The sequence below is a fragment of the Ambystoma mexicanum genome, chromosome 4q, assembly GCF_040938575.1.
Source record: "Ambystoma mexicanum isolate Mex_15411 chromosome 4q, UKY_AmexF1_1, whole genome shotgun sequence".
Classification (NCBI taxonomy): domain Eukaryota; kingdom Metazoa; phylum Chordata; class Amphibia; order Caudata; family Ambystomatidae; genus Ambystoma; species Ambystoma mexicanum.
The window spans coordinates 652228524-652247579 of record NC_090928.1 but is presented as its reverse complement, the minus strand read 5'-3'; the positions used below and the strand labels follow the sequence as shown (position 1 = coordinate 652247579).

Here is a 19056-nt window from a genome sequence, read left to right as displayed (position 1 = left end):
GCTTCCCAACATCTCGTTGAGTTGGGCCTTGTACTACCAAGTGAAAACAAACTGGGCATATGGGAAAATGCTTAAAACCAAATCACGAGAGTGGGATAGAATACAAAACAGATATCCTCACCCTCTTAACTTTCAGATCTGCAAGATCGGATAGGGCGCAGTATAAATATCCTTTGACATAACAAACAAGAAAAAGCGATTTATGGAGTATGCAAGGCAGGCACATCTACCAGGCATTCCTAGAGAATATCTGATAAAACGTTGTTGTCCTGGACATTGTTGCTTCATTTGCTATTTACGCCTAAACATATTGCCAGTGTTTGAATATACAGGGGCGTGTGCCAATGCTGAACGTGAAAAACGAATATGCAGCTTAGACGTTAAGTCATCTAGACACATTCTTACGAGATGTATTGAATTGAGGCTGCATTATTTGAAGGGGTACTGAGAATTCTGTAGCTCAGAAAGTACAATCCAAACGGACTAATTTTGGTCCATAACATATGCAGCTAATTCTGTTGTCATCATAGGTGCAGCATACCAGGTTTGGCAAATAGCACAAAAAATATCAATGGCCCAAGAAATAGTTGAGTAACTTGTTCCAACTCTGAGGCTTTACTTGTGTATTGGGTTTCTCTTTTTTTTTATAACAAATGTAACAGAAGTCAATCAAAACCAATGTGATTTTTAATAATGGTTATACAACAAGATAACTGTAATTCTATCTTGTGTTATATGTGGTTTTTGTTATTGGATCGTTTATATAGTGCAAAAAGCATAAAGCCAATGCACAAATCGAAAAATCCCACAAAATACAACTCAGGATTAAACCCAATAAATCCTAACAAAAGCAGGTTAGTTCTTTATCACAACCACCTCTGGCAAATAGGAAAGGCACTCTGACATATGCCGAAACTACGTATAAATTAATCTCAAGTCCTCATTCAACAAGACTTTGCAAAAGAAACACCACAAATACCCAAGACATTCTTGGACATTACACTCTCAATTGAAGACTGAAATATCAACAACAGGCAAATGGAAGCCTTTCAATAGGTCTGAAAAGTAGAATAGTTACCTAGACAAAAACTCCTTCAGAATGCATGGAGATGAACACGCTGAAATCTTGCTCCACCAAAGCTCAACTTTACATTTCTCAACACACCCCTGGCATACCACGACGTAAGCCAGTTTGGGGGGGAGTTGGGGACTTTTAGATAGTTACATGCTGTTGTTACTCCTAAAGTTCTGGACTTACGATTTACGATTAATCCTGTAGTCCATGCCTCAACATTAGTCCTAGGCATTGACATACACAGGTTTATACTAGGCCAAACCTGGGATCCTGGACACAGACACACACCCAACCTCTTTTAAGCCATAACAAGCAACCAGTTCCATGTGTTTTTTAACTGATTTTTAACACTGGTTATCGATATTGTACTGCAATATGAGGGGTAAACCCTTTGCAACCCTTGTTAGCCCTCAAACCTTCTCACCTTTATAAGATCAACAGCATATACCACTACTATACTCTTATACCATCAACCAAGGGAAAGGACTAACCAACTGGTTACTGAATGCTCAGTTCATGGTTCGAAATTCAGATTCGATGAGCAGGAGCCAAAAGCAGCTCCTGGGTATCGGGCACCACTCAGTAGATCGGAGCTACTGCTGGGGAACCAGGAGCGAGTCCCAGAGCACCGCAAATCTAACTTCCACTTGGGATGCATCTTTTAACTTTTTGCCCATAATGTATGCTCCATTATTTTAAATGTGTCCAGATGTATCTGAAGTCTTCTTTCTTAACATTCAATGTTAATGCCACAGATGCGTGTCTGCAATCCAACAGTTGGCATGGGGAGGCAAAAATAGCTCCTGGTAATTGCTGGTTTTCAGCTAACCAGGCTTTCCTTGGGTAGAAGCAGGGGCTAAATAGCTCCCAGCTATTTTGAACCCTGCAGTTGTTCTGCTAATTACCAGTTTGTTATATAAATAATCAAGATCATATTTTTCAAGATTGATTGGTGTTTGTGCAACTCAGATTGTTGTAAAATTGTCTGATCTTTAATGTTTACGTTGCCCAATATGGTCAATATGCTTGAGATATACTTTACTATCCTGAATATCCACAAGGTTTAACATGCCTTAAATCATATTCCACTGTTTCAGCTATAAATGATGAACCTCGACAGTTGAACGGGTTAGTTCAATCACCAAACACTGAAGAGTATTAAGTAACGTTTTCTGCTTACTGAGCTAGCACTAATATCCCTGTTGTACTGGACCAAATCTATAGCAAAACAGAAAGGTGATGGCTGGAAGGTTTTGAATTAATCATAACCACGGGCAAAGCTCTGGGCAACCCTCCAGACCATCGTTTTTCAGCCTGCTAAGCCATTACAGAAGGGGAAAAACCATATGCAAATCAGGCTTGGTCCTACCCCAAAAGGGGCAGTCCAGCCCGAACTGCTAGGTCACATCCCTTCTGCACGAGACTACAAGCATCCCCAGACATGTTTCAGCCTTGTTGGGCGTCATCAGTGAGGAGTAGCTGGAGTCTCTAGGCCCGGCAGACTCGGGACCCACGCCTGGGCATACCCGTCCCACTCGGGGTGACTTTAGCAAAACAGAAAGGTGATGCAATGGCGCAGACGGGCTAAAAAACGGTGGTGTGGAAGGTTGCCCAGAGCAATTGCCAGTGGTTTAGATTCATTTGAAACCTTCCACCCATCACTTTTGTGGTCAGTTTGTTTCTCCTTGTGAGAGAGGGTATGCCCAGACGTGGGTCCCTTGCTTGCTGCGCCACAGGGAACCAGGCTGCACCTCACTGAGGAGGTCCAACAAGGCCGAAACATGTCTGGGGTTGCTTGGTTTTCTGTGCAGAGGGGACCTGGCCTAGCAGTTCGGGCTGGGCTGCTACCTTCGGTGGCGGCAGCTGCTGACTGATTTGCACATGGCTGGTCCCCTTTTGCAATGGCGCAGACGGGCTAAAAAACGGTGGTGTGGAAGGTTGCCCAGAGCAATTGCCAGTGGTTTAGATTCATTCGAAACCTTCCACCCATCACTTTTGTGGTCTGGACCAAATCTAGACAAATATATCCGGAAACACTTAGACAATATAATAAATGAGAATCAGACCTCTAATTGAAACAAGATTTCTGAAAGCTAGACCGAGCTACTGTAGTTTATTAACCTCCTCAATGTTGGTTGGCTGAAATAGTGGCTGTGTATAAACTGTGTCCTGTTCAATCCAGCCTCTCACGCGGGTGTCATTATAGCCTCACTAGAGTTAAACCCGTCATTGCCACCAACTCTCTTTGACTGCAACCACAACACAGACTGCTTGGCCGACTGACAATATGCAGAAAATGAACTTCTTCTCTATTCAAATATATAACATAGCTCCTCTATCGCCAAATGAGAAATGCGAATCTCGCTATACTACTCATATGTGAGGAAATCCCCTTGGCATGGCTTTAAGTATCTCCTTGCGTTGTAGACATGCAAATTGGTCAACTATATGGGGAACGGTGTCCATATCTGCTGGCCAGTTAACCCAGTCCTGTTGTTGGCTTGCAGCCCTTCCGTCCCCTCAATCACTCTTTAGACTTGCCCATAATTCACGCCTCACCTTATCCAAATCCTGATCACCCGTCCTATCGCAGAGCAGGGTTGTTGGGCTGCATGGCAGACATACTATCTTCTGCATAGCTATTAACTCCTACATAGCCAACCCTTTCGGGTTAGGCTTGAGTCAAACCCTTAACAGTAAGAAAATTGTGTACTCGCTACAAGAAGCCGTTACCCACTGGCCTGCATGGTAGGGAAAAATTATTATTGACCCACATATCTACCACACCCCAAGCATAATCCTGCTACTACTATATTGCCCCCACTTTCTAGAAGTATGTTAACAAATGAAAATAAAAATTAATCTGGAAGAACGAAAAAACCAAGGCTTAGCCTTGCAACTTTTAATACATGCAGTAAAAGAGAAGGGATGTAAAGACGTATGACCTACCCTTCCTAGTTAGATATGGAGCAGCTTGGTTTACCTCGAACAGTAAACTCCCACACACACACACACACCTTATTTGAATGTGAATTCCTATGCCCATTACACCCTATAACTGCCTTACCAAAACTGCTATCTGCACCGTATTATTTAATCAACAAACAACGCCTTCTGCTCACGGACCTAGCCTCACTATGGGGAAACAAAAACACAGCCAGCAACTGCGACTCTCTGCATTGGTTAACTTGGTCACATAAAGGCACTCAAACAAAACACATCCAGATCGTCATCTCATTCGAAACCCCCTTTCAGAAGCTTAATTTTCGAATGAGACCCACCAAAAACTTGGGTGTGCACTCCAGAACACTTCCCTCAGGACATATTGCTTCTATACTCTAACTCTTTAGGGATGTACCCTTCAGAAAACTGAACTTAAAATAAAACAGTTGAATACCAGAAAAAACGTGGCAGATGTACCCAAGTGGGAATCTGCTTGGTAAACCAATCACACTAAAATTGGTCCAAAATGGTTATCACACACTCACTTGTGTCTTCGTTATCAGTTTAGTTTAGTTATTTATACCGCGCGCCGAACCCTAAGGTAACTGGGCGCCAGAGACTTAGAGGCGGTTACAGCAGAGTAAATACATACAGGCAGAAAATAGACATACAAGATAATGGCAGTAAGTGCAGATGACCGGGTTACATGGTGGTCGATAGGCAGACACAGGATAAGTACATTAGTTGGTGAGTCAGACCGAGGCGGAGATCTTGTTGGAGAGCCAGGCCTTCGCTTTTGGTCTGAAGGTCCAGAAGGAGGATTCTGCTCTAAGGTTCAGTGGTATGGCATTCCATTGTTTGGCAGCTAGGACCGGGAAGCTGGATCTGAGTGCATTATTCTGCAGGACCTGCAATTTGTTCAGGTTACGTTCTGATGTGCCAAGGGTATTACAGTAGTCAATTTGTGAGAGCACTAGTGCTCTGGCTAGTGTAATGCAGCTGGAAGGCAAAAGGAAGGGTTTGCAGGCATTAATGAGCTTATTTATATAAACTGTGGAGGAGGCTGTAGCGTACACCTATTTTTTGGGCGAGAGTGTGGAATCTAGATAGACCCCTAGGGTTTTGATTTCTTTGACTACAGTGATTTGGTTACCGTCTTTGTTGATAGATGTGTAACAGGGGTCCAGTTTGTTTAGCCGTGGTTGGGAGCCGACGAGGAGGAGCTCAGTTTTCTCGTTGTTGAGGCATAAACCATGCTCTGACATCCAGGCTTGGATCTCCAGGTAAAGGTTGTTGATTCGTGTGGCATCCTCTTCATAGCAACCTGATAGGGTGATGAGAACCTGGGTATCGTCAGCATAGTTGGTGTATGTGACACCCAGGTTATCAAGGCGGTCGACAATAGCTTAATGGAGATATTGTATAAGGTCGGCGAGACGCACGAGCCTTGTGGACGCCACAGAGGATGGGGATCGGGTGGGCGGAAGCCCCCAGTGAGAAAACCCGGGTGGTTCGGTCGGCTAGGAAAGATTGGATCCAGGCGGCCATCTGACTCAAGAAGGCAGCTGAGGCCGTCAGATGTTCCGCGAGGATCTGATGGTCGACGATGTCAAAGGCTGCTGAGAGGTCAAGCAGCAGGAGAAATGCTAGGTTGCCCTTATCATTTGCCTCATCCATCTGGATTTTTAAGTCCAGGAGGGCTGTCTCTCTTCCATGCTTAAAGGCATGGTCTAGTAAAATTTTTTATTGTCCCTACGGGTCGGCCATGTTTATTTAAGCCTAAGTGGCTCGATTTTAGAAAACTTTCCTATGGACCTTACCCGGGTTTTTGTCCATTAAACGCACGCGAAAACAAGCACCAGGGAGCCGCCATTTTCTGATAATCCTATCTTTTCCCCGATCGCCCTGGCTGACCTGCTTTTGCGGCACTAAATCAATGCCCCCGCGCCTGAGCCTGTTATCAGCAGACTCGTACCGCCCATTTCCCAACGCCAAAGCACGTCTTGTGTCAACATTCGCTGCGCTTCAGCTAATGACGCGTCGCCATGGAAATGGCAGGACGCCTCTTTCCTCAATAAGTATAAATAGACCGTTTCACAACACACAGCAGCAGATTTTCGATTCCATTCCTCTCTCTGTGTTACTTTGAGTATTCTGTGACTCGTTTCAGTGCTCTGGTCAGCTACCGTTGCCGCTTGTAGCCCGTGTGAACAGATACCAGTACCACCGCTATAAATTATTTTAGTTTGTTTAACACACAATGGCTACAATAATGCCCTACATGTACGAGCCCGAGTATACCGAGGAGGAACTACTAGAAAGGGAAGCACGCAAAAACGATGCGGATTCGGACGGCAGTTGGCAGGACGAATCAACAGATGAAGAGCCTGGGCCTAGTCGAATGGACGGCGTCTCCACCTGGTACACATGCAATCGGTGCGAGCTAATGGCAACTGAGGACGAGAACTGCTGCTGCCGAGAAAACTCGGGATGCCTGGCCTACATTTCGGAAGGCGAGCCACGACCGCAATGCATCACCGAGCTGCCAGACTTCAGGGCAGCCTGCCTCACGCGGGCCATGTTGAGAATAATGATGGTGCTTATGCACGAACTTCGCGCAACTGTTCGGCCTCGTAATCCGAGTAACAAGTAAGTATACTCTGCTTGTAATGCCACTCCTATTTCATGTTCTTCTACTATATCCAAAATTACATCTACATATCATTGTAACGCATGTAAGTCATTCAATAGTGTGCATTGTCTAGATAGCATTTGTCCGTGCAGAATGCCATTAGTTACAAGAATTGTCATTGACAACAAACGTTTATTAAACTTATCTTGGTCATTTAAAAACAGTTTGTTTCATTCCTTTTCACAGGTGGTACAGGCTGGTGGCCTTCCTTTACATGGTGGCTCCACGGGAGGCTTGGATACGCGTTCGAAGAGTGATACCCGCCTGTGCCGTTCGTGCCATTAGAGAAACGTTCCCGAGTGACAGCGGTCAGTACAGGGGATTTTCTCTCGCTGTGCTGCAACCTGACCTGTATAATCTTTAAAGTCTTGTATTTTTGTGTCATGAAAATAAGATACAAAATAAAACACCACATATATTTTAACAACGGTTGTTTCGATTTTTTTAAATGAATCAAGTGTGTCTCCTTTCAAGGATGGACGTCAGACATCTGTGCTCCGAATGGGTGAAGGTCTGGTCGCTGTGAAGCAGGGTGCTCTCTATCTATCTAAGCTAACATAACATATTCTCGATAATGCATGCACTAAATAACACTTGTTCAAAGTCTTTCATTGGGTTATGTCTTTATAAAAGTCACACATGTCTATACTAACAATTAGCATTGGATTATACAGGCCTTAGGGTCTTGACCACTATAATACACCGGTTGAAGTGTGGGTCTATGCTCACAAGAATCTCCGGTATGTGGCATTTGTTATTGATAAGCAACGATATACTGATATAAAGGCGGTTCGCGCCAGTGGATGCGCGCTGGCATGGGGGGCCGTCAGGGGCGCGAAAGGCCAAGGTGCCAAACTACATGTACACTTCAAAAAGTATCCCACGCCAAGGGGCCATCGGTCACATGGCCTCCTCAGACCCCATGTCTCCAGCCAGGCCTCCCCTTGAAGCAGGCCGCCCCCCTGCAAACCACATAAGTGTGTCTCCATTCAGCAGTCTTCCTGTGCCTTATCTGCACGCCCCAGGCGCATCCATCCCACCCCCTTGTATCAAAGGCGGTTCGCGCCGGTGGATGCGCGCTGGCATGGGGGGCTGTCAGGGGCGCGAAAAGCCAAGGTGCCAAACTACATGTACACTTCAAAAGGTGTCCCACGCCAAGGGGCCATCGGTCACATGGCCTCCTCAGACCCCGTGTCTCCAGCCAGGCCTCCCCTTGAAGCAGGCCACCCCCCTAAGACCACGACATACATATGTCATTCATTCACAAACACACCCCTGTTTCTAATACTTTATAAACCACTTGATATGTCTCATGAGAACATCTTTGTGCTTTGCAAGTCAACTCCTGAACGTGTTACCTGGCAACCACTGAGATCTACACTAATCTGCTCGTCGTCGTGCTATCCGTGAACTTCTGTGACCGCTTAGAGCAAACCCATCAGTGTGCTACCTGTGGCCACCCACCTATTCTCCTGCAACATACTGCTCTGCTTGCTGAATCCAACTGTTTGTTGGTCAAGGTAAGGCCATGTATCCTAGTCATATTTCGCAGATTTTTAAATTTCTATCTATTTGCGAGTTGAGTACACAATAGTGCTAGGTTCATTGGTCTCATTGCTATTGACTTGAGTTTCCATTGCTATGCTATCAATAGATCTATTTATTTTCATCTGTGTCTATTGTCATCGAATTGCACCCTTCGGGGGTCCAGTCTATAATGTAAGCATGTTTCCTTCTCGTGCAATACAGAACATCCAAGGGATGAGTCACATGTTCAGTTTTTAGTCACATCATTTATACATTTCTGCAATTTATGCAAATACTAAGCCGCACATAATGAACTGGTATAGTTCCTGTGACCAAAACAAACCTTGCATTGATCATTGTATGATTCATTTACTTGTGTATCAAATCTTTATTCTTGAAGATTGTATAATAATGTCGATATTTACTTTTCAGATTTATCAACAATGCCTGCCTGTTCGATTAGCGGTTGCCCTTCGAAGACCCATGCTAAATCTGAAGGCACTATAATGCATGTATTCCCGAAAACTGTTGATCGAATAAGAGAATGGGTCAGACATTGCAGATATCCACTGGATGAGCTGGAAAGTAGAGGCCAACAAGTCTTACAGGACAAGAGGGGTGATCGATACCGCATCTGAAGCCGGCACTTTTCCTTGGACATGTACACAACATCTTGGGTAACAAAGAAGAATAAACGGCGAACGACACGGAAATTGCTCGAAAACGCTATTCCCACTCTATTCGTCCACATTCCGCCACCGGTGAGTCAAGTGTCCGGATTTAGCTTTCGGCCTTGCGGTAGTGTGTAGCCGAATGGATTAATAGATATTGTAGGTGTTCTATCCCTTGTAATAATTTCGATATTGATATGAGTGTATAGTTCTTTGAATAATGACATTTACCAATATATTCTTTTTCGATTTCATAACCCACAAACGCAATGTATATATATGGGAACAGGGAACTGTGCTGTATTGAGCATTTTACAAGTATTCTGTCGCCTTACATGGCTATTTTTAATATTGGTATTTCATTATCAATCATTAATTTACCTTTACAACTTCTTGACTATCCCTTGAATCTGAAGCAAGAACATTCTACATCCTTGACGTGTTCGCAGTTATCAACCACTTCTAGCGCATATCAGGTAATCTTACTAGGCTAACCCGCTACAGACCTGTTTTATGCATGACAAGTAATATTTTTATTTTATCATGTAATCATTTTACTGAATGTTTGGTTAGTGCTTTCCAATTGATATACACCTTAGTTATCGTCCACTGGTGTTTGTTTTCAGTTATAATTAGTGTTATCCATACTAATGCAAGTACTGTCTTTCAGGGAGATGCTGAAGCGTCCGCCACATCTACAACATTTCTAGATGTTCAACAGCTGGAGGTATGGATACTGACAGCTCCATCGAGCGTCATCATCAGAGCTGGAATTCTTGTCGTTTGATTGTTCTACACAATGTTTCATTCATGGTTAGCCGTTGATATGTACCTGTGCTGTCGACCCCAGGTGTGTGTTATGTTTTCACTATTGTAATCCTCACTAATGCAAATACTATGTTTCAGGCAGTTGATGGAGCGTCAACCCCTGCACTTGATGCAGAGCCTGACATTCAAGTAATTCCAGGGGAAGTGGAAGCGGGACCATGCGTATACGAATCGGCGCAACAACTTTCGGAAGTGCGCACTACATTTGCAACATCCATAGATATTCTTCAGCAGCACGAGGTATGGATAATGACAGCTCCATCATGCGTGATCATATAACGTGATTCCATTTGCTATACTTTCTTCCCTATTAACGCAAGTGCTGTGTTTCAGGGAGACGACGAAGCTTCCACTACAATCACAACATCCAATTTAGATGATGCAGATGTGAATAAATTGGAGAAATAAGTCGATGAAATGTGATCATATTTAGATTTTCTTTGATTCTTTTGGACAATGCATCATTTGCGGTTATCTCTTTATATGTACCTGTGCGTTCGACCCCAAGTGTGTGTTATGTTTCCAATATTGAAAAGCATACTAATGCAAGTACTGTGTTTCAGGGAGATGCGGATGCCTCCTCTCCAATACAACCATTCATGGCAGTCCATGCAGAGCCAGAGGTATGGATACTGATAGTTCCATCGAAATAGATCATCACTGGTCGAATACTTGTCGTTTGATTGTTGCACACAATGTTTAAATCGTGTTTGGCTATTGAGATGTACCTGTGTGTTCGTCCTCACATGTGTTTTATGCTAACAATATTTTGATACATAGTAATGAAAGTACTATGTTTCAGGGAGACGATGGAGCCTCATTCCGTGCTGTATATGCGGATACAGAAAATATAGTCGTTGCAGCGCAAGAGGAAGGGAGGACATGCGGAAACTAAATCGGAGCTACAGCGTGCAGATGTTGAAGGTTGAGTCAAAAAAGTTGCAAAGAAAAAAAAAGAAAAAAAAGGTTAGTTACAAACAGTTCATAACTTTAAAAAAATGCTTGTGCTGGGGACTATTTTATGTTTTTTTTCCAGTCAATTCTACTACACTCCATCTTGTGTTTAAACGGAACATCCCTTTTCCAATCTCTCCTCCAGTTACCCGTGGGTGTCAGAACTATACACACACAGACAGTGAAGCGAATGAGAGATGTGGCTTGCCAGACCGTGTACACTATGGAGGAACTATTAATTGAGGCGAGGCGTGTTCAGGCTCGAGATGCTCATGTCCAATGGCCAGAACATGAATTAACTGTGTTTGGAGACTACAGCAAAGTTGCATTGGACCATAGCTACAGTGCGACCGCACCACCACAAGAAGATGTTATTGAATGTATTGAAGATAGCTCTGAAGTAGTTGCAGATCAATTTACACAATCTACACCCGCCAAAAATTTGCCACCAAAAAACCTGTCGACATTTTTGTGTTCTCCCATCAATGTTGAAGTAATAGATGTCGAAATGACAGAGAATGAACCAGCCGCAGCACCCATAGACGCATCATAACTTGATATCAGCGATATTACTTTCCAATGTGTTGAAATCTCCACAACGTCACAGGCCGAAACAACGTTGACGCAGGATGACAGTCTAATGAAACAGAGCAAATACTTTGTATTCGACAGTTGTTTGATGGAAATTATAAGTATGCTGAAATGTGTGCATTCCATTAGAGGGAAAGTATGTGGGAAGCCATTGATTAATATGACTCGTCAAATAAAAGGCAGTAACGTCAAAATAAATGCCGCCTGTAGATTAAATCATAGGTTCTCATGGTCTGCACAACCGATGCTGGGGAGGCAATCTACTGTGTGCAGCTGCATCACTTTTTAGTGGCTCCAGTTTTAGAAAGTTAGAGGCTTTCTTTCAGTTTGTGGGACTCCATTTCATTTCTAAAGCGCTGTACTACATATACCAACGTGATTATCTGTTTCCGGCCATTAGTGATGCTTAGAAAATTGAATAATTGTCTCTAGCAAGTACATTCGAAGGCAAACGATTCAGGCTAGCCGGCGATGGACAGTGCGACAGCCCTGGATTTTCTGCCAAGTACTGCACCTACCACTTTCAGGACATGGATAGTAAGAAAATTGTGAGTTCGGTGGTCGTGCAGGTAACACAACGTACATCGTCAGTGGCCATGGAGAAACTAGGATTTATAAAATCAGTGGAATTTCTACAATCAAGGGGAATACACCTCGACCTCATAGCCACGGATAGACACGTTTCAATTGCCAAGACAATGAGAGAGCAGTTCCCACATATTAAACATCAATTTGACGTATGGCATCTTGCTAAATCAATCAATAAGAAAATCTCGGCTGCAGGGAAAAAAAAAGGTTTTGAAAGTATTTTGCAGTGGTCACATTCTATCACCAACCATCTTTGGTGGAGCTCAAAAACTTGTGAGGGGTCAGTGGAAATACTACTTGAAAAATGTGGGTCACTGATGCACCACTGTACCAACGTTCACCGCTGGACAGCAAATGAACATTTCCACCAATGTGAACATGGCCCTTTGTCCCCAGAGGAGGCACGGAAGAAGAAGTGATTAATTCCATCTTCACCGACACACAAAGCCATTGAGAAGATTGTTTTCGACAACAGAATTCTGTCACACAGGAGATTTGGAGGTGTTCCACAATATGTGCCTAAAGTACAGGCCAAAGCGCTTGCATTTTAGCTTTCGGGGCATGAAACATCGCACTCTACTAGCGGTCTTGGCCCATAACAGCAATGTCGGACGTGAACAATCTAGGACTAGTGGTAAAGTAAGGATGCCTCGCTACACTAAGGTGTTTTCAAAACGAAGTAAGCAATGGGTGATCAAACTAGTCTATGATGAAATGCAGTTCGACTTTGTGAAAGGCCTTATTGTTGCTGTGTTAGAGAAGCACAGATATGGAATTTTGGACGTTTCTGTGCAGAGCAGTGATCCATTGCCACCGAACATTGCGACTGTGCCATGCCCACCCGAAGCACAGCTGATTGTGAAGTACAAATCCCAGTTTAAATAACTGCAATACGGTTGTCTTTTTGTAAATAAATGTTATTGTACAGTGTACCTGTAAACCTAACCCCTACCTTCACCATCATGGGTGGCGAACAAGCTGGGTGTCATCTTTGAATTCTCTCTATTCACCTCACATATGTGTATGTATATATTTTTCTCATGTCTCATCTCATGTAAATGTAAATGCTGCGCACTGTTAACAGAGGGGAAGCTTGCGTATTGCAAATAATAAAACAAAACAAACAAATAAATCTCACTTTTAACTCAACTCCTGTGGTACTTCATACTTTCCCTGACCTTCCGCCAAAAATTAAATGTCTCAATTTGGGCTGCAAAGCTCGCAGACAACGGGGACAAAATTGGGGCACTTAGAACGCGCCAGCCAAGCGGGCCGTGGCATTTGGGAGAGAAGCCAGTTCGCATTTGCACATTGAGGCGCACTACATAGACGGATTCTAAACTTCAAGTTCTCACAGATGCCTATACTACGTGATGTTGCAAATAAAGAATGCGAAGGACAGCGCCCAGATGAGGCCCACAAGTCGCACTGGAAGTATAAGGGTCTATTGTTTTTTTACCTTGAGACAGGGACCATGCCGAAAGAACTACATTTGAAGTGAGTGCGCAATAACGTAAGAGACGATAAGGCAGAAAATTCAGAAACTAGACCGAGTTTCATTTTAGTTCAGTATACGAAAAATCGTTGTCAAGAGCACGGTCCGTTTTACAGACTGCATTACGAAGAGACACAATGGAAATTTCAAATATAATGTAAGTAAATCTTTACACGCTTTTATACCGGAATGAAGATTTAATGAATGGATGCATGAATAAATTAATGAATGAAGAGCTAGGAAAAGCAAGTAAAACGTGTTCGTAGTGGGCACATGGGCATGCAGGTCCACTGGTCTCACCGATCTCGGTCCTTGGCTCAGCCACTTTTCCCTGCACTGCCTACCTGCACTACGGGACTGTCTCTGTATCCTTCAGCCCCTTCTCCCTGCATTTACCTTGCACTTGCCACCAGCTGGCCCTATTATTTAATTTGTATTCAACTAACCATGTACAGCCCTTCCCCATGCGTGATCAGAAAGACACCTGGCCTAGTAGGATCGTTGTCTGTCTGCCCTTGTTCCCCACCTGCCTCGTCACGCCTAGAAACACTTGAGTATAGGCGTGTTACAAATGCCATATCATATATCATATCATTCCTCACGCTTGTAGACTGTCGTTTATCATTGTGTGTTGGCCTCGATTTATCTTGTTACTTTTCGCATTGATTTTAGAGACGAACATACTCCATTGAACTATCTCTTGCAAGAAAATAGTTTCTGATCGGCCGTAATAAATAAAATGAGTAATATTAATGAAGTTCGGCTAGCGAGACTAATTATAATTTTTTTTGTTTTCATAACAGGTATTTGATCCCATTCTGCCACTGCCATCTGTTTGAGACACCGGCGGATCTTCAGCAGACACCTGCAGCTTCGTGTCAGCAACTGGAGCACGATCACCATATTATGGGACGATCGGCAAGGGCCCACATGCCCTTATGCTGTACTAATGGCTAGAAGCAACATATCAACCTTTAGGCTGGACTAGTGCCTACTTGATGGAACAGCCTTGCGGTTCACAGTGCTTCCAAAGTGATTCTTTTTACGAAAATGAACACCCTGTGTACCATAAAGGAACAGCGCGTGACTCAAGATGAAACGGAACAGTTATTGCGGATACAGATAAAAGAAAATAAATGGCTTTCAGAGTTCATATAGCAATTGCTGAATATTCTCTAAACATTTAATGTCAAATAAATGTACTTTACCAAATGTACCGTGTTGCTGTTTCATTTTAAAGTACAGTTTCATATTCCGAATTGTGGCGCGCTGTGTTGTGAGTTGATCTGTGTTGGTTTCCGGGTTCTTTGTGGAGTCGCGCAGAAGACGACTGGGCGCGTTTGCCTACGCAGCACAGTAACGTCACGGAGAGAGGCGGGGAATATGAATGTTTTGATAGTGTCAGGCTCAGGGGCGGGGGAATTGATTTAGTGCCGCAAAAGCAGGTCAGCCAGGGCGATCGGGGTAAAGATAGAATTATCAGAAAATGGCGGCTCCCTGGTGCTTGTTTTCGCGTGCGTTTAATGGACGAAAACTCGTCCACAGGAAAGTTTTCTAAAATCGAGCCACTTAAGCTTAAAAAAACATGGCCGAACCGTAGGGACAATAAAAAATTTTACTAGACCATGCCTTTAAGTCTGAAGCCAGATTGTCGAAGGCCCAGGAGGTTGTTCTCTTCCAGATGCTTCTGGATTTGCAGGTAGGCCACTCTGTCTAAGATCTTAAGGATGTAAGGGGTAGTGGTAATTGGCCTGTAGTTGGTTGGGATGTTGGGGTCTAGGTTAGGTTTTTTTAGCAGGGGCATGACCTAGGCTTCCTTGAGGCTGCTAGGGACTGAGCTCGTTTTGAAGCAATGACCTGTGTCTTCTTCACCAGATCTTTTAGACTGCTGCAAACTCTATACATGTTGGGCCGTAACTCCTCCTCAAAATCCTTGTACTGTAATGCACTTGTTTAGAACTATGCAATTTCAGGAAACAAATTCTCCCTCTGAGTAACATCTCTTTGAAATAGACAGTCCACAAACCTAATGCCTACCAAAATCATCTCACCAAATAACAAAACTACTCAATCTGATATTATCAGAATGTAAACAATAACTGTCAAGTGGAAAGATTCTATGTTACTCAATAGGCAGTTATGGTGGATGGGACTGTGTCATTTTCCTACATAGAGGGCACCAACTGACAATTGGGAACAATACGAAATAAAGTATCTATACAACACACACACTTTTTATTTTTTTTTAACGCTGGGGTGAAAAACACCACAGCGAGAATTGCTGGGATGAAAACACGGTAACCGGATTAGGTTGTAACATAGGACCATGTATGCAACAAACTCAAGGATGGTGTGCCTTAAGCCAGGCCTAATTTCAATAGCTTTCTCCTAACAAACCAACTTGTGAAACGTACCTGCATCTTTAGGCCTACAGAGATAAGGGGAAATAAGCTTGTTTTGTGCTAAGTGCATATGGAATGGTGCTAATTTCTTCTGGTGAAAAGGCTATCCGGTCATTGCATCTAAAACAATGCATCGACAAACCATACCATTGAAAAAAAAAGCATCAGAAAAAAAAACATCTAATGCATTTTTTTCAATGGTAAATAGTTTGGTAAAAATGTGTTTTAAACCATTAAAAAGGAGGGGGTTGGAGAGGGAACCCCCCATAGAAAAATAATGCATTCAATATTTTTTTTTATTTTTTTTAATGATTTGGTGTCAATGGTATGGTTTGTCGATGCAATCACTAGGAACCATAAAAAGGCATTATTGGATTTGTTTATTTTGTATTTCACTGTGGTTGCAAATGTTTTACACAATCTAATTCCTCCAACGGAACACAAATTCCTCTGTTGTCCACAAAAAAAATTTAAACAGAAAACAGATTCTTGAAAACGTGCTTAAGTTATATCACACTTCAACAGGGGGAGAGAAGATGTGTGGTAACAGCTTATGAGGGACCACCATTCTCACAAGTTGTCATACTTCTGATGAAAAATGAAAGTTGAGGCGATTTGTGGCAAAAGGTTATGGTGCAGGAAGATGTGGGCTCAAAGAAGACCGTCCCAGGCAGATAGGAAATTGAAAGAATTAACTCCATTAAACGACTGCTATGTCTTTTATTCCAAGAGAAAATAACAGTATGGGCAAATAGCAAAAAACACGCATACCTCCTCTATCCTACGATTCAGTCCAACACCTTGGTAGTAAGGGTCTGCAGGTTTTTCTGCAACATATGTTGCCCCTGTTCTTGAATCCAAACTTCAGTGTACATCAGCTGCTTTCAAAACTTCGGCATACTCTAATGTCTAGCACACATACGTACCCACCATCACCCTGGAAAGTGCATCTAGACCACAATCACCCCTTTTTCTTAACCTAATGTTGACGCCAACAATGCTTATGGCACAAACCACCTCCTCCCAGATGCCCCCATGTCACTTAGTTTTTGTCTTAGTTGTGTATTTATAACGCGCTTAAGTACCCAGAGGTTTTAAGCGCGGACCCGGGGATTGAACCTGTGTTGCTTTATATCACCTTGCTTCCAAGGCGAGCACGCTGCCGCTGAGCTATCCTCCGGGACTTAAATACTGCTATCATACCACTAAGATTTGACACTCGGTTGATGTCCAACTCAACTTCGTATAACCATCACCATGGTCCTGTACCCCAGCCCCTCCTCCAATCCGTGTTCTCAGTGTCTCGTCTCCACATCATTTTGATCCGACTACATCAAGCAACCCATGTTAATTTCATTTGTAATTACATTTTATAACTATCTTTCATATTGACACGTCACAGCCACAACACAAGGACATACCTCTGATTTAATGTACTTCCTTATGAAAGCTGATGTGTACTAGTTGTATTTACGTATATGTCCAACTGGACAAGTGCCTTTACTGCTTGTCTTTATTCATCAAATTTTGAAAATCAATACAAATATTTGAGCAAAATAATCAACTGAGAATGAGAATTACTTTTGAACAAACCAAAATTCATTTGATGCCTACATATTATCTGCAGCGCTGTTTGAAAGTACAGATTAACCTTCTGTGTCTGATGCTTTACACATTTCATAAAAAAACAGTATGTCATTTCTCCTTTAGAGGAGAATTCGAAAAACAGCATTGAGGGAGATGTATTAATGATGATAAAAACACAATGAGCTAAATGCTAACGCGGTCACAACAAAGTAGATCGATCTGAGTCCCCACTAAACACATCCAGACTTGTGTTAAGGAAGCAATTCATTTATTTTTTCTGAAGAATGTATGCAAGCACAATTCTTGACCTCTGATTAAGACCATCTACTGTCGTGTGTGGAGCCAGTACCCCAACACGTGTTGTATGCATGTGTGTCACGATCGGTTCAAGTGTCAGACCTACTAAATTATCAGTTGTGTCCCACAACTGATTGCCAGATGGACCCTTTTAGGTGTAATAATAAACTTGAACCTGTCCGCCTATGACGGAGTGCTTCCCAACATGAAACGATGGGCACCTACTGCTTGCTCCCAGTCTGTCAAAGCTGTCACTTCTCACCGTCAGGCACTTGTCTCGGTGCATGCTCTCTGTTGGAACCTTATGAGCGTCGGGGACGTTCAGGAATTGGTGCTCACACAGCAAAGCAGTGATCAGTGCTGAAACAAAACCAGTGCTGGCAACGAGGGTCACAGAGACATCTTTTGAGGAAAACCACTACACCTAGTGGTCATTTTAAACAGCCATGCCAATACAACTAAAGCAATTTTATTTAAAAGACAAGAACGTCACCGTGCCGCACTACAAGAGAGATGTAATCTTAAGCACCATGACAGGTGCACAGCACAAGAATACGCACCAGAGTGAACTCACTACCCGGCCAGTTGAGGCGAAATGGGATGTCATCGCTGATGGAGGGCAGCGCGGCGGTCCGTAGGATTCCACACAGCAGCAGCAGGGACGGCCCAGCCGCCAGCTGGCACCTGAACCTCATCCTATCACAGGGTACACCCAGGGTCACGTCCAGCGCTACCTGTCGCTTTGGAGCAGCATCCCACTCATCAAGAGATAGTCACACCCGCAGTCAGGACCAAGGGGCGGAGCATTGCCTAGTCTGCTGACCAATGAAATGGCGGCAGCGCAGCGTAAGCTTGCAGCGCCACGTCCCTTCCGGCCACTTGTTTAAAGCGACGTCGATTCCGGCGAAGTCTGCGTTGTTAGTGTTAAGGCTAAAGGCTTTAACACTACACAGAGTTCCTAGGGTAAAGATAGACAAGCATGGCAGTGATTATTCAAAACACGCGGCCATTTTATAATGTTAAAACTACAACGTGATATAGGTTGGTTTGGAATGTAGATTTATAAATAAATTAAATTCCATTTAAAACGAGTTAGATTTACATGTCACTGTAATTTGAAATGTGAAGTCGATTTTCACTCATTTGTTAAAATGTTTTACTAAAAGCAAACACATTAATAACAATCATAAAATCAATTATCTTAAGCATTGACAAATCCAACAACGGGTCTGGTTTTGAAAATATGGATATTTTTAGTAAAACTCACTCATGATAAAAATAGCGACTTTTTTATTGTGATATGGTTAACCATAAAACCTTTCACAAAACATAGTGTCAAACAATTCATTCTAATTCATTATACCATAATAATACATCACTCAATTTCGTAATACATCATATTATCA

General features: G+C 43.0%; 1 protein-coding gene across 1 annotated transcript in view; it reads right to left on the bottom strand.

The window, feature by feature from the left end:
• ERLEC1 (endoplasmic reticulum lectin 1) overlaps positions 1-18562 on the bottom strand; it is a 1019547-nt gene extending 1000985 nt beyond the window's left edge. The window contains exon 1 of the mRNA XM_069608229.1: positions 18211-18562. Within this exon, the coding sequence (XP_069464330.1) occupies positions 18211-18345 (135 nt within the window). The 5' untranslated portion in view covers positions 18346-18562. The remainder of the gene's footprint in view (positions 1-18210) is intronic.
• Positions 18563-19056: the final 494 nt, after the last annotated feature.